The sequence below is a fragment of the Bufo bufo genome, chromosome 10 (assembly GCF_905171765.1).
Source record: "Bufo bufo chromosome 10, aBufBuf1.1, whole genome shotgun sequence".
NCBI classification, from domain to species: Eukaryota; Metazoa; Chordata; class Amphibia; order Anura; family Bufonidae; genus Bufo; species Bufo bufo.
Genome location: NC_053398.1, coordinates 145,862,896 through 145,879,256, shown reverse-complemented (window position 1 = coordinate 145,879,256; position 16,361 = coordinate 145,862,896). Strand labels below are relative to the sequence as shown.

The 16,361-nt window shown below is 49.4% G+C and overlaps 1 protein-coding gene across 1 annotated transcript; it reads left to right on the top strand.

Annotated features, from left to right (window-relative positions):
• On the top strand, nt 1-14,934 carry LOC120981075 (fatty acyl-CoA hydrolase precursor, medium chain-like). Its single transcript, XM_040410555.1, has 13 exons — nt 1-61; nt 4,851-5,055; nt 5,143-5,281; nt 5,450-5,583; nt 5,774-5,927; nt 6,012-6,125; nt 10,067-10,162; nt 12,463-12,603; nt 12,685-12,762; nt 13,714-13,861; nt 13,990-14,139; nt 14,457-14,529; nt 14,757-14,934. The coding sequence occupies exons 1-13, from the start codon at nt 1-3 to the stop codon at nt 14,932-14,934; spliced, it is 1,671 nt and encodes a 556-aa protein (XP_040266489.1).
• Nucleotides 14,935-16,361: the final 1,427 nt, after the last annotated feature.

The window sequence follows — 16,361 nt, the reverse complement described above, 5'->3', positions numbered from 1 at the left end:
ATGGAGGCTCTGATGAGGGTAGTTGTGCTGTGCATCCTAACTCTGGGGGTCCTGGCATCAGGTGAGGAGACATTACAATGAGGGGGCACTGAGGGTGCAGGAACATTACACCGGAGAGAACACAGACGGTTAATTGTTTCATAATGACACATTACAATGAGAGCAGGAAGAGCGGCAGAAGTGGTTGTTAGGGTCCTCTCTCTCCTGTAGAGTGTAAGCTCTTATGGTCAGTGGGGTCCTCTATCTCCTGTAGAGTGTAAGCTCTTATGGTCAGTGGAATCCTCTATCTCCTGGAGAGTGTAAGCTCTTATGGTCAGTGGGGTCCTCTCTCTTCTGTAGAGTGTAAGCTCTTATGGTCAGTGGGGTCCTCTATCTCCTGTAGAGTGTAAGCTCTTATGGTCAGTGGGGTCCTCTATCTCCTGGAGAGTGTAAGCTTTTGTGGTCGACGGGGTCCTCTCTTTACTGCAGAGTGTAAGCTCTTATGGTCTCTCCTGTAGAGTGTAAGCTCTTATGGTCAGCGTCCTCTCTCTCCTGTACAGTGTAAGCTCTTATGGTCAGTGAGGTCCTCTTTCCTGTAGAGTGTAAGCTCTTATGGTCAGCGGGGTCCTCTCTCTAGTGTAGAGTGTAAGCTCTTATGGTCTCTCCTGTAGAGTGTAAGCTCTTATGGTCAGTGTCCTCTCTCTCCTGTAGAGTGTAAGCTCTTATGGTCAGTGTGGTCCTCTTTCCTGTAGAGTGTAAGCTCCAAGGGTCAGTAAGGTTTTCCCAGCTTTTGCACTACGATCAGATGTTGGTGACTCTGGCTGTACAGCTCTATGGACTATGTTAGTGCTATCTAACTAGAGGTGTAACATTGTCCCCGGGGCCCTTGATGACAGGCTGCTGACACTGCTGTGTTTTATGGGGTGGTTATAAAGGTTGATGAGGGTTCAGCAGGTGATGTCTCCCGCTCCAGGTCACCCGTCAAGTCCATGGACTTTGGATGAGGATTTCTCATGTGATGAACGGTCTCGTATTATTTGGAAATCTCACAAAACCCCCTTCTGTGTATTTTTAATTTTAGAGCTTGTTACATTGTATCCACTAAAGAGAATGTAATCTTTACTGATGACAAATTACTTAACCCCTTCCCTGCCACAGCCCAGATCTCTTGCTAATATCCCTGTCCACCTTAACAGATTTTATAAGGTGAGCTCGGTCACCACCTGCGGGGTCTTTGGGGTCTTATTGTGGGGGTCGTAGTCAGGTGGTCTTCCTGTTGTGTCGCAGAGGCGTTGGGTGATTGTATAGTGAGGTGGACCATACTACATTGTATTCTGGCTGGTCACGACTGAGGCCACTGGGTGGACAGACCTGTTCTCTGATCCCATACAGGATAACGTCGCTCCTTCTGTAAATGATCTACGGGGAGCTGAGACCATATAAAGGCAGGTAGATATAGGAAGTCAAATTGCAGCGCTCACCTGCGTAACGTATCGGAGGCGCGGATGTGGCCGGGACAGTTTTGCAATCTTTTCATGAATGGTGCGATGCTTTCACATGGATTACAGCTGATGTGGTCTCATTATATACGAATATTCCTCATAATTTGGCGAACTCTGCCCTCAAATGGTTTTTGGGAAGTTATAGCAACTATACTGTAGAGCTGCAAGATTCCATCTGTATTTCAGTCGATTTTAAATTAAATACATTTTTTTTATGTTTGATTGCAGTTATTTTCTCCAGGTCTCCGGTGTTTCTATGGGGCGAAATTTTCACCGTCCATAGAGAAGATTTTGGTTTGATATTATTAATAATCCCTTCTTTCCTAACATAAGGTGTTATGGACATTATATCGATGACCTGCTCTGTGTATGGTCAGATGATACAGCGGACACCACTTTTTGGAGATTATCTTGATGGCAACTTGGATTCATTGAATTTTCTTCTACACCCTGATCTATTTACTATTGCATTTTTGGATCTGCGTTTATATGTAGATGGTGCAAAAACAAAGGTTTGCTCTGTTACTTACAGATCCCCACACTGCTAGCAAATGTCATCCTACACATGTAACGAAAAATATACCAAAAGGAGAAATGGTGAGAGCGCGACGTAATCGCTCCACCACCCAATCTCTCGCTGAAGAGGCGGCTGCTATCAGCTCTAGGTTACACTCCAGGCTATACACTACACCGTCCATTAGGAAAGCCGGACAATCGGCGTTAACATCAGATAGAAATAGACTGGAGAACCTGTTACCGAATCAAATACCCAAGAAAAAATTAAATCCGTTACTTTTACCACACAGGGCCCAGTGGCGGATCCAGAGTCTGGTCTTGGGAGGGGCACTTCCCGGGCAATAGGAGATTATGGGGCCCCTGTGTCCCCGCCCACCAGCAAGCCACACCCACACAGCCCCACCCATATATCGGGCCCATACCTCTTACATCCAGTGACTTCTCCTTTGATGTAGATGTTCTCTGTCCTCATCTTCTCCATTCAGACCAGACCACCATGATGATTTCTTTCAGCCATCTCTAGTTTCCTACTTTTCCTCCCACCTTCTCAACATCCCATCATGCACTCCCAATACTGAGACGCTGTGCCCCCCAAAACTATACTGCAGAAACAGATAAACCCCCTGAAAATACTAGTTACACACAGATAGCGCCCCCTTCAATAATTATTGGAACCCAATGCTCTAAAAAATTACTTCACCCAGCAAATAGTGCCCCTGACACTAATAGGTTAACCATAATATCCCCCAAAAATAACTGTGCTAAGCTGATACGGTGCCAAGGTGCCCCCACAGTAATAGTGCTCCCCAAAATCCCAGCAATAGTAATAATTCTGTACCAGAGTGCACCAGTAGTAATAGCGCTCCTACAGCGCCCCCAACAGTAATTGTGTCCCAGAAGTAATAATGCTCCCATAGTCCCCCAGTTCTAATAAAACCCCCTTATAATGTGCGCCAATACCAAAAATACCCTGTTGTGTGGCAGTATTTTTTTTTTATAAAAAACCTCCTGTTAGTGCCCCCAGTAGAGCCCGTATAATTTGTGCCAGTATAAAATACTCCTATATAGTGCCCCCAGAAGATGCCCCCATAGTGCTCCTCCACCTTCCCCATAGTGCCCTTCAAAATGTGGCAGTATACAATGCCCCTATAGACTGCCCCACATAGATGCCCCCATAATGCTTCTCTCCCCCCTTCCCCATAGTGGCACCAAAATGAGTGCCAGTATTAAATGCCCCTATATAATGCCCTCATAGTGATCTTTCCCCCCTTTCTCCAAAGAGCACCCCCCCATAATGTGCCAGTATATAGGGCCCCCATTAGATGCCCCATAGAGCCCCCCCATACTGTGCCAGTATGAAGGGCTCCCATTAGATGCCCCATAGTGCTCCCCCCCATAATGTGCCAGTACATAGGGCCCCCATTAGATGCCCCATAGAGCCCCCCCCATAATGTGCCAGTATATAGGGCCCCCATTAGATGCCCCATAGAGCCCCCCCCATAATGTGCCAGTACATAGGGCCCCACCCCCCTTCTTGCCATACTGTACTAAAAATAATTAAAACACTAAACACTTATACTTACCTCCATGACACTGCGATGTGATGCAGGCCTCTTCCGGCCTGTGTCCCGCTCTGTCAGGCTCAGGCGGCGCGATGACGTCACCAGTGTCATCTGCATCGGCCTCTGATAGGCCTCTTCCCTGCCCCGCACCTACTTTGGGTCATAGGATCAGTCCCAGCCTTTTTTTGTGACCACCCAAAAGCCAAACCAGTGTGGCTTTCATATCAGGGTAGCTATAAATGCGGCCATAGAAAATGCACATGATGTGAACATATGTCCTTTAGTCAAACAGTCACGTCCACAGTGAATGGCAGAAGTCACAGAATAAAACTATATATTAACTGCAACGCTGAGTTTGCGGTTTATTTAATCACATGTGTTGAATGCTCTATGCAATATATAGGATGTACCACCAAACAGATTAAATCCAGAATCCGGAGACATTTATCTGACATACCTCACTATCCAACACGCAATGTTTCTTCTGGCACTTTGCACTTTCCCATTGTACATAAGGGTAATACAAAAAGTTTTAGGGTTCAGGGAGTGGAGAGGGCCACGCTCCCAGTTGGGGGGGGGGGGGGGGGGGGTGACCATAGACGCAAACTACTAAGTAGAGCGGCATATTAGATGTTCGAACTTGGTAGTTACTTCCCCACAGGAATGAACAAAAAACATGACTTGATTTCACAGTATCAATGAATATGTAAAGTTTTTTTGTTTTTCTGCACATGTTGGATTTGTCATTCCGTGTTTTGTGATTCGCCCCCACCTGATCATCATGTGATGCTGTTTCTATGCATGTGATTGGAGGATGTGTATTTATATGGGAGAGTCACAGGCGGCATTTTATATCACGAGTGAGGATCGTTAACTTGAAATCCGAAATGCGCCAATTTAGCATCTGTCTTGTTTTGTATGGATTTTACCGCATCGAATCAAGGATATCCTTTTATCAGAAGCTGGACCCCTCTACTTTTCACTATACACATATAAAGGCCTGTAGAGCGGAGGGTGTCAGGCTGATAATGTACAGCCGGGGTTGCTGTTATTGGAAACAGTCAGTAAGACAGAACACCTACCCCCCAAAACTCAGCCCCTATAATGCAGGGGAGGGCAGTGATTGTCCTTTTCCTCCATCAGATGACGGCACATTGTGTCCAGTGCAAAAACAACAAATCACCAGAGCCAGCAGTGAGCAGAGTCTGAATGAGCAGGGGATGCCGGAAGCTTGTACTATAAGGCAGGCACTTTTCTGCATGCAGTAATCTACTGCTTTCTGTGACTTTAGCGCAGGCGGATGACCAACCTCAAGTGGAAACACGGTACGGCAAACTGCGGGGGAAGACCACGTCTGCAAAGGGAACAGACAGGACTGTGCACGCCTTCTATGGAGTCCCCTTCGCCAAACCTCCAGTTGGTTCATTGAGATTTGCCGCCCCAGAACCCCCCACAGCATGGAGCTCAGTGAGGGAGGCCTCAGACTATGCTCCAATGTAAGTGGACATGGAGGTTGGTGGCAGTGCTCAGCACACATTCATACTGTATCGTCACGTGAAGTGCACGTATTTTATATATTACAGATGTCTACAGAATGTTGACATGATGGAGATGATGGCAAAGGCGTTTAAAGCAAAGCTCATCATACCTCCAGCGTCTGAGGACTGCCTATATCTGGACATCTTCACCCCAGAAGACCGAGTGAAGGAGAAGATGCTGCCTGTGAGTGTTTTGTGTACTTACCTGCATATAAAACTGTGAATTCAGACCTCATGGTTGTGGGGTTGACACCGTGCCCATGGCAGTTCCCTTATGGTGTTGATGTTAGTTTTGGGACACAGTCATCCCATTTTTTCTGACCAGTAATAGACGCTTCCTCTCCTTGTGCAGGTCATGGTGTTCATACACGGAGGAGCTCTGATAATGGGGGGATCCATGATGTTTGAGGGTTCTGTATTAAGCGCCTATGAAAACGTTGTAGTTGTATCCATCCAGTATCGTCTGGGGCTGCTCGGCTTCATGAGGTAATCAATACGGTTTCTGTGACTCTCATGCTTGTACATACAAGGCCACATGCTGACACCTGCTTTGCACAATGTTCGACTCAGAGTCCAGGTTTGAGGTCTTTTTGCACCACATCTGCTATGAATGTCGCCCCAATATATCACATCACCCCAGTAAAGGTAACATGAATTATGTGTTTCTTCATCCTAGCACTGGAGATGATAAAGCTCCTGGGAACTATGGCTTCTTGGACCAGGTTCAAGCTCTTCGGTGGGTTCAGGAGAACATTGCAGATTTCGGAGGTGACCCCAACTCTGTGACTATATTTGGGGAGTCTGCGGGGGGACTCAGCGTCTCTGCACTGGTGAGTTCTGGTGAGGCTGATATTTGGGTCCTGATATTGGATAAGTGCACTCCTAATCTCCTGCTGTGTATCTGCTATATCCAGGTGGCGTCTCCCTTGGCAAAGGGCTTATTCCACAGAGCTATTGCCGAGAGTGGGGTAGCCATAATGCCGGGTTTGGTGGCCACGTCTACTGAAGAAGTTGTGTTCATCAGAAATGTAAGTGAGAGAGTGAGGCCGTGGACCGCAGAATATGGGCAGAACACAAGAGGGTTAATACACAGATATAATTATAATCATAATAATAAAATGTATTTATATAACGCCACAATATTCTGCAGCGCTTTCCAAGTTGATAGGGTTCATGTACAAAACAAAAATAACTGGATAGTATGCAACTGAAACACTAGGAGTCAGGGCCCTGCTCGCAAGAGCTTACAATCTATGAGGAATTGGGGGTGACACATAAGGTAGTTGTTTGTGATAAGTCGGATTTGAGCCATTATTGAACTGACAGGAGTGGTGCCGGCCAATCTGCTTTGGGTTTGGGACTACTAGAGGATCGAGTTTAGGCCAGAGGAGTTGGTGGGGGGAGGTTTAGTCGGGGAGAGTCAGTTTAGGTAGCTTGATAAGCCTGCCTGAAAAGATGTGTTTTTAAGGCACGTTTGAAGGTGGAGAAGTTGTGGATTGACCTAGTATTCCGGGGCAGAGAATTCCAGAGAGTAGGTGCAGCTCGAGAAAAGTCTTGAAGACGGGAGTGAGAGGTACGAATTATGGAGGTTATTAATCTTAGGTCGTTAACAGAACGGAGAGCACGAGTAGGGTGGTAGATGGAGATAAGGGAGGAGATGTATGGAGGTGCAGCACTGTGGAGAGCTTTGTGGGTGAGGGTGAGAAGTTTGAACTGTATTCTGTGGTGGACGGGCAACCAGTGAAGTGACTGGCACAGATAAGTGGCATCAGTGTATCGGTTGGATGGATAGATGAGCCTGGCTGCAGCATTTAGAACAGACTGAACGGGGGAGAGTTTAGTGAGAGGGAGACCGATTAGTAATGCATTGCAGTAGTCAAGACGAGAATGAATCTAGGGAACAACAAGAGTTTTTGCCGTTTCCACCGTAAGAAAAGGGCGGATTCTGGCGATATTCTTGAGGTGCAGACGACAAGAGCATGTAAGTGATTGAATATGGGGAACAAAGGAGAGATCGGAGTCAAATGTGGCCCTAAGACAGCGGGCATGTTGCACAGGAGTTATGATAGTGCTGCAGACTGAAATTGAGATATCAAGTTTAGGTGAGTTATTAGATGGGGGAAAGACAAGAAGTTTTAGAGGTTTAAAGGTTCAGTTTTAGATACAGAGAGGACATGATGTTAGAGACAGCTGCCAGACAATTACTGGTGTTTTGGAGTAAAGCAGGGGTGATGTCAGGGGAGGAAGTGTATAGTTGGGTGTCGTCAGCATAGAGATGGTATCGAAAGCCAAATCTACTGATAGTCTGTCCGATGAGGGCTGTATAGAGGGAGAAGAGTAGAGGACCTAGTACTGAGCCCTGAGGAACTCCGACATCAAGAGGAAGAGGAGAAGAAGAAGAGCCAGCGAATGATACATTAAAGGAGCGACAAGAGAGATAGGAAGAGAACCAAGAGAGAGCAGTGTCCTTAAGGCCAATTGAGTGGAGCATGGTGAGGAGAAGTTTATGGTCTATGGTATCGAATGCTGCAGAGAGATCCAGAAGAATCAGTAGAGAATAGTCACCATTTCTTTTTGCTGTTAGGAGATCGTTAGACACTTTAGTATTGGCAGTTTCTTTAGAGTGAAGAGAGCGGAAGGCAGATTGTAAGGGGTCAAGAAGAGAGTTTGCAGAGAGATAGCTTATTTAGCGAGAGTAGACAAGACGTTCAAGGAGTTTAGAGATGATGGGGAGGTTAGAAACAGGTTTGTAGTAAGCAGCAGCACAGGTCGGGTCAAGAGATGGTTTCTTTAGTAGTGGGATTATAATAGAGTGCTTGAAAGAGGAGGGAAAGATACCAGAAGAGAGAGAGATGTTAAAAATTGTAGTTAGGTGAGTGATGACAGCCAGGGAGAGGGACTGGAGGAGGTGTGATGGAATAGGATCACTGCTACAGGTCGTGGGTTGAGAAGAAGAAAGAAGCCTGGAAACTTCTTCCTTTGTTATAGGGTCAAAAAAGGAGAGAGAGCATGTGGAGGAATTGGAGGGAGGAGGATTGAAATTATTTGGGGACTGGGAGATTATTTCCTGCCGGATACTGCCAATCTTGTCTCTGAAGTAAGTGGCCATGCCATCAGAGCAGAGGTCAGTGACAGGTTCAGGAACTTTAGAGCTTAGAAGGGAGTGAAAAGTGTCAAAAAGTCATTTTGGGTTATTTGAGAGTGAGGAGATGAGAGGTGAAGTAGTTTTGTTTGGCAATGTTGAGAGCCGAATTGTATGTTTTGAGCATAAGTTTATAATGGAGGAAGTCTGCTGGTATTCGTGATTTTCTCTATAAGCGTTCTGCACATCTGGAGCAGCGCTGGAGAAAGCGTGTTTCAGGTGTGTGCCAGGGCTGCCGTGTTCTGTGTCGAGAGGGTCAGATTGATATTGGAGCTGCTTCATCTAGGGTGGATTTGAGGGTCTGGTTGTAATGATTGGCAGCCAAGTCTGGACAGGGGAGGGAAGTGATTGGGGTAAGAGCTAATTGTAGGGTGTTAATAAGTTGCTGGCAGCTTATGGTGTGTAGGTTTCTGTAAGTGTGAAAAGTAGGATTGTCATGAGAAAAGTGAGAGGTCTTTATGGTAAATGAAAGAAGATTGTGGTCAGAAAGTGGGAAGGATAAGTTACTAAAGTTTGAGACTGAGCCGTGACGGAAGAAGACTAGATCAAGTATACTGCCCTGTTCATGCGTATTAGAGGAAGTGAGTTGTGATAGGCCAAGAGAGGAGGTAAAAGAAAGAAAGTGAGCGACTGATGGGGAGATGGGATCATCAATGGGGATATTAAAATCACCCATAATAAGAGTTGGTGATTAAGAAGAGAGGAAGTGAGGAAGCCAAGCTGCAAAGTGATCCCGAAATTGGGGGGGAAGGAAGGGGGGGCTGGGGGACGATAGACAACTGCAACTCTCAGGGGGAATGGATGGAAGAGTCTGATGGTGTGAACCTCAAAAGAGGGGAATGTGAGAGAGGGTACAGGGGGAATGACCTGAAATGTGCACTGTGGAGAAAGTAGTATGCCTACTCCTCCACCATGCCTGTCATCAGGTCTGGGGGTATGGGAGAAGTGAAGTCCACCATAGGATAGGGCAGCAGGGGATGCAGTGTCCGAGGGGTGAAGCCAGGTTTCTGTAAGGGCTAGCGAGTTCAGAGAGCGAGAGAGGAAGAAATCATGGATTGTGGGGAGTTTGATACGAACCGACCGTGCGTTCCAGAGTGCGCAGTTAAAAGAGACTGGAGAGGACGTGCAGTGAACATTAATCAGATTGGTGGGGTTTCTGTGTGTGGCAGAGGAGAAGTTAGCAACAGAGGGAGGGCCAGGGTTTGGTGAAATATCCCCTGCAGCTAGTAGCAGGAGAACAGAAAAAGGCAGCAAGTGGGTGAGAGATTTACATTGGTGTTTTGTATGCTGCATCATGGAGGGAGATGGGTCAGTGTAAAGTATGAGGGTGTAAAGTGTATGGGAACTGAACAAGGGTGAGGGAAGGAGGGACTGATGTGGAGAGAAGGGACAGAGGGGGGACGGTGTGGATGAATATGAAAGGAGAAGCCATAGTGATGAGAAGAGCAGCCAGAGCCTGAGTGAGACAATATTGTAGCAGACCTGTGCTGTGTGTAACTGGGTCTGAGTAGTGCACAGCATCTCCGTCTCCTGTCCAACTGCCATGATTAACTGCCAAGCGCTAAGGCAATATGGAGCTTTGGCAGAGATGGTGCTTTTGGCTTGTGCTGACCCCCGCGAGTGCTTTCAGACATAGCCCCACAACATGATTACATGGGGGGGGGGGGGGGGGGGCAGGGACAGGATCATCGCACTACTCTCCTGAAGCACTCTGTGCTGCTTGTGTGGCTAGACAACATTTCCTACAGCCCAGTGTATTTTGTGTGCACATATAGCTGAATATCCGGAGTTCCTCCCATAATCAGATTTTATGCTTCACCTTTGCAGATTGTGGCCAATTTTTCGGGCTGCGGTGTGGACACACTGTTGGACTGTCTGAAGGTGAAGTCTGAGGAAGAGATCGTGTCTATCGGAGCTTCTATGGTACGACCAGCAGGGCGGTATTCACAAGGCACATAAGGGCACGTGCCTAGGGCATCAGAAAGGAGGGGACGGCACTGCATAGAGAAAATAACCTTCTGTGTTGATTGGTTCACCTTCCTGCTGCTTCTCGGGTCTCCTCATGAAAAAACCTGTCTATTTTAGGAATAATGGGATTTAACCCTCTCAATGCTTCCCTACAGCTAATGTAACCGGAATCTCTTCAGAAAGGGGGTGTGAGGGTTAAATCCCCTGACTGTAGCTGCAAGAAACAAAAGCGATGAGGAGACATCAGGGCAGTCAGATGAGGAGACATCAGGGCAGTCAGATGAGGAGACATCAGGGCAGTCAGATGAGGAGAAAGGTGAGGCCGGTGTATGGCCTGTCTGTACACTGCCTGTCACACCGCAGACCCCTCCATGATCCACATACTTTTTATGTAAAACTTCTTAGATGTTTTATTTTAGACCGACCAGAGACTACTGATCGTGGGTATAACAGACTGTGATACTCCTGTACTGCTGAGTATCATGCTTCTGGCAGGGCCTAATAGGCTTCTGGAGCTGGAGGCCATCGCACAGCCACCTGTCGACACACTGCCTGTCCTCTGCTCCAGTGTCCCCATGACCACACTGCCTGTCCTCTGCTCCAGTGTCCCCATGACCACACTGCCTATCCTCTGCTCCAGTGTCCCCATGACCACACTGCCTGTCCTCTGCTCCAGTGTCCCCATGACCACACTGCCTGTCCTCTGCTCCAGTGTCCCCATGAACACACTGCCTGTCCTCTGCTCCAGTGTCCCCATGACCACACTGCCTGTCCTCTGCTCCAGTGTCCCCATGACCACACTTCCTGCCCTCTGCTCCAGTGTCCCCATGACCACACTGCCTGTCCTCTGCTCCAGTGTCCCCATGACCACACTGCTTGTCTTCTTCTCCAGTGTCCCCATGACAACACTGCCTGTCCTCTGCTCCAGTGTCCCCATGACCACACTGCCTGTCCTCTGCTCCAGTGTCCCCATGACCACACTTTCTGTCCTCTGCTCCAGTGTCCCCATGACCACACTGCCTGTCCTCTGCTCCAGTGTCCCCATGACCACACTTCCTGTCCTCTGCTCCAGTGTCCCCATGACCACACTTCCTGTCCTCTGCTCCAGTGTCCCCATGACCACACTGCCTGTCCTCTGCTGCAGTGTCCCCATGACCACACTGCCTGTCCTCTGCTCCAGTGTCCCCATGACCACACTGCCTGTCTTCTTCTCCAGTGTCCCCATGACCACACTGCCTGTCCTCTGCTCCAGTGTCCCCATGACCACACTGCCTATCCTCTGCTCCAGTGTCCCCATGACCACACTGCCTGTCCTCTGCTCCAGTGTACCCATGACCACACTGCCTGTCCTCTGCTCCAGTGTCCCCATGACCACACTGCCTGTCCTCTGCTCCAGTGTCCCCATGACCACACTGCCTGTCCTCTGCTCCAGTGGCCCCATGACCACACTGCCTGTCCTCTGCTCCAGTGTCCCCATGACCACACTTCCTGTCCTCTGCTCCAGTGTCCCCATGACCACACTTCCTGTCCTCTGCTCCAGTGTCCCCATGACCACACTGCCTGTCCTCTGCTCCAGTGTCCCCATGACCACACTGCATGTCTTCTTCTCCAGTGTCCCCATGATCACACTGCCTGTCCTCTGCTCCAGTGTCCCCATGACCACACTGCCTGTCCTCTGCTCCAGTGTCCCCATGACCACACTTCCTGTCCTCTGCTCCAGTGTCCCCATGACCACACTTCCTGTCCTCTGCTCCAGTGCCCCCATGACCACACTGCCTGTCCTCTGCTCCAGTGTCCCCATGACCACACTGCCTGTCTTCTTCTCCAGTGTCCCCATGACCACACTGCCTGTCTTCTTCTCCAGTGTCCCCATGACCACACTGCCTGTCTTCTGCTCCAGTGTCCCCATGAACACACTGCCTGTCTTCTGCTCCAGTGTCCCCATGAACACACTGCCTGTCTTCTGCTCCAGTGTCCCCATGACCACAATGCCTGTCCTCTGCTCCAGTGTCCCCATGATCACACTGTCTGTCCTCTGCTCCATTGTCCCCATGACCACACTGCCTGTCCTCTGCTCCAGTGTCCCCATGACCACACTGCCTGTCCTCTGCTCTGGCAGTTCATCCTTGTCACAGGCATCCAAATCGCCGCCCACACCTTGACTGCCGCTTTGGGGGTGTATTCTCACATGCTCACAGGTTAAGGGTAGCTTTCATGGGGTCCACTGCTCACCTGTCACTTTTCTCTGCCTCCAGCACTTCATGCCTCTGCCTGCGAGCATCGATGGGGCGTTCTTCCCTAAACCTGTGGAACAGATTCTGGCTAATAAAGAGGTGAACCCTGTGCCATTTATGACTGGAGTCAATAACCAGGAGTTTGGATGGAACATGCTGTCGGTAAGAATGACACAGGAGGACATCCTCGGATAATCCTAATGATCTCCACAATGATGAGAGTTCTACTTCTTTCATTCCCAGTCTATGAACATCACAGGAATAAAAGAAGGAATGGAGCGAGAAAAGGGGCATGAAATCCTGAAGAGCTTCCCAAATATGGTAGGTGACCGCGGGGGTATGGGGTATGGAAAGTCAGCGTTCTTATTACGCTTGTGGACAAGACTGTGAATATGTGTCTATGAAGACGATAACAAAGACGGCACTTTTTGTACCTTACGGACTGGATCTCCATTGGAGAATTGCCCTTTATATGAATTATTGGAGGACGGTTTGGTGGAGTGGAGTGAGGCTCTACTGTGGGCAATGGCTGAAGTTTATCCATGTGGGGACTCAATTAAGGATCGGGAACTACTTGTATCTCAACACATGAGAACACACTGCCATTGGGCACAGGCTGCGATATTTGCACTGGTGCGTGTCTTAATGCCCAGCGGCCCCTCGCTGCCCAACGCCACCCAGCTCTGCGGCCTCTGCCACCATCACCCAGCTCTGCAGCCTTTGCCACCATCACCCAGCTAAGCGGCCTTTGCCACCATCACCCAGCTCTGCGGCCTTTGCCACCATCACCCATCTCTGCGGCCTTTGCCACCATCACCCAGCTCTGCGGCCTTTGCCACCATCACCCAGCTCTGTGGCCTCTGCCACCATCACCCAGCTCAGCGGCCTCTGCCACCATCACCCAGCTCTGCGGCCTCTGCCACCATCACCCAGCTCTGTGGCCTCTGCCACCATTACCCAGCTCTGTGGCCTCTGCCACCATTACCCAGCTCAGCGGCCTCTGCCACCATTACCCAGCTCAGCGGCCTCTGCCACCATCACCCAGCTCTGCGGCCTCTGCCACCATCACCCAGCTCTGCGGCCTCTGCCACCATCACCCAGCTCTGCAGCCTCTGCCACCATTACCCAGCTCAGCGGCCTCTGCCAATATCACCCAGCTCTGCGGCCTCTGCCACCATCACCCAGCTCTGCAGCCTCCGCCAGAAGCAGCTCCTTCGGCCTCATTGCTTCTCGTCTTCTGTGACATTCTGAGAACGTCTTCATATATTTCAGGGTATATTCTCTGGCGCCATTAGTCTCCTGCTAGACGAGTATGTCGGAGATGAGACTGACCCTGCTGAAATCCGGAACCGCTTCGTAGATCTGGTCGGAGACCTCATCTTTGTTATGCCGGCGCTGAGAACGGCCAAGTATCACAGAGGTATGTGGCACAAGAATGACCTCCTGGTGTATACTGTGTCCCTGGTACACTGGTCTCAGGGCATTTCACCCTTTTTAATGTCCCGTGCAGAGCATCGCTCCTGTGACACTAACCTTCTCTCATTGTAGATTCTGGCCATCCCACCTACTTCTACGAGTTCCAGCACCGTCCATCTTTGTTTGCAGAATCTAAGCCGGACTTTGTGAAGGCTGATCACGGGGAAGAGCTGTTCTTTGTGATAGGAGGTCCATTTTTGAAGGGCGACATTTTGTTCACAGGTGATGCACTCAGAGAATGGTCGGAGGTCTTCTTAATTATGAACCCTCATGCAGTTTGTACTTTCCTCCATGTTTTGTCCTTATTTTCCACAATGACGCGCCGTCATGACACAGGGCTGTAGCACTTTTGGGGCTCAGTGTCCTGTATAATATCACGATATGACCAGCTCGGTTTGGTCACAGTCGGTTCCCCCCTTTATTGTGCCTGTTATTATAATGTGCTGACTCCACGCCATGCCCTGTGCGGTTGTCAGCTCCGGTGTCTTGTACACTTATCCACCACGTTGTTTAGTCTGACTTTCTGGTTTTATTCACAGGAGCCTTCACAAAGGAAGAGGAGGATCTGAGCAGGACCTTCATGAGATACTGGGCCAACTTTGCCCGCACTGGGTATGAGACTCGAGCTGTGTCAGATGGCGTGTGTGGGTGACGGGCAGATCCTATATGTGGTGTATCGGCTGTAGTGGTGGGTCCACACTGTTCCTGACGCACAACGCCCCATGCTGTAGTCCGTGCACCCCCAGACTCCTCCACGGCACCTCCTCGAGCATCAGTCATCGATCACTGTACATTCTCCTTGGTCTGGATGATGCTGATCTATTTCTCCTCTTCCACAGTGATCCCAATGGGCCAGGCCTGGTCCACTGGCCACAGTACGACCACGATGAAGACTTCCTGGAGATTGACCTGGAGCAGAAAGCTTCCAAGCAACTGAAGGCTGCAAAGTACGAATTCTGGACCAAAGACCTTCCTCAAAAGATGGCGGAGGAAAAGGCAGAGCACACAGAGCTGTAAACGTCTCCAAAGACGACATCCGGGAGGAAGGACTGTGCCCCGATATGTACCCACAAACCACGGGTGTGGCAGTAAGGGGGTCACCCCTCACCTCCATGTGGCTGAAAGATCTTACGTGTCAGCCACATGCGCCCCCACAGAGGTTACAGAGCACCTTCTGAACCCCAATATATAGAATGAATGGAAGTTACTTATACTAAATCACAACAGTCAGCAAGCTGGCAAACAGAAATCTCCTAACAACTTGGCTGAATTCCTGTAATACAGGGGGGCACAGAGCCAGCTGAAAAGATCACACTGAACCAGAAGGGAATGCAGTGAGATTTCAGCTCTGAGGCTCCAGATTAGAGGGTGCAGCTCTGGAGTATAATTGCTGGGGTTACTGTACATTACTCTCTATAAATTGTGTAATGTGGAGAGCAGGGACGCCGCTGTTCTGCACAGCTAGATCTGTCTATGCTGGGAGTTGTAGTCTCACAGCAGCCAACCACCATTGTACCAGCGACTGATCTTCTGATTTGCCATTAAATTAAGGTCCGTATTTTCCGCCCGGTCTCTGATGTCGCAGACGCCGACACCTCTTGCGTGCAGAGTTATTCTTGTCATCAAAACCAGGCGATGCGGCCACAAATGTGAACACAGCCTGAGGGTATGACCGCGGGGCCAAAAACACACTCCAGAAAAATAAAACATGTATTCCGTGGCAGAAATCCAAGACCCCCGTACAGAGACACGTCTGTATCTCCAGACCCCTCTGTCCCCAAGTTATGTCCCAAAAACAAAGGGACTGGGTATGTTCTCTTCTGCTGGCTGCAGGTCCTCATACACGTGCTGTCGGGGGATCTGGTGTGAAGCCGGGGCCAGGACTCAGTCTGCTGCCCCTGCACCATGAAGACCTACAGACCGGTCTGACAGAGACACACATACAGGGGGTACACAAGGATACCGGGGGATTCAGAGATACAGGGGTACACAGAGATATAGGGATAAGCAAAGATAGAAGCATACACAAATAAAAGGGTACACAGAGAGGGACGCAGAGATACAGGGGGACACAGCTCAGCAGTTACTCATCAGTCTGACGCCCCAGCGATTATTTTAATGCTCCCACCACAGTTATCAGGATGCGCCCCCCACCCCCAGTTAACAGACTGTGCCTCACACACTTATCAGGATGTCCCCCCAAATCTCCCCCATACCCTCCCTATACTTGGAGCATGTTATTGTGTATTTCCATAGCTCAGCACCTCTCCTCATGTTCCGGGCGATCATCGCCCCCTCCCCCCCACTCGTTGGCACATGTTCAGGTTGCACAATGCCAGTTTAATAACAGGGCAGGCAGTGCACAGGCAGCTAGATAGAACACAGTCCAGCTCTCCAGTGGTAAAGGTGCTCTGACTTGCTCTGCACGGATCCGGGCTGTGTTC

Bases quoted from the DNA above. Each gene is read 5' to 3' on its own strand.
- LOC120981075 (XM_040410555.1), top strand. From the start codon at position 1: ATGGAGGCTCTGATGAGGGTAGTTGTGCTGTGCATCCTAACTCTGGGG. The intron at 5,056-5,142 runs GTAAGTGGACAT...TATATATTACAG, and splicing joins GCCTCAGACTATGCTCCAAT to ATGTCTACAGAATGTTGACA. The intron at 6,126-10,066 runs GTAAGTGAGAGA...TCACCTTTGCAG, and splicing joins AAGTTGTGTTCATCAGAAAT to ATTGTGGCCAATTTTTCGGG.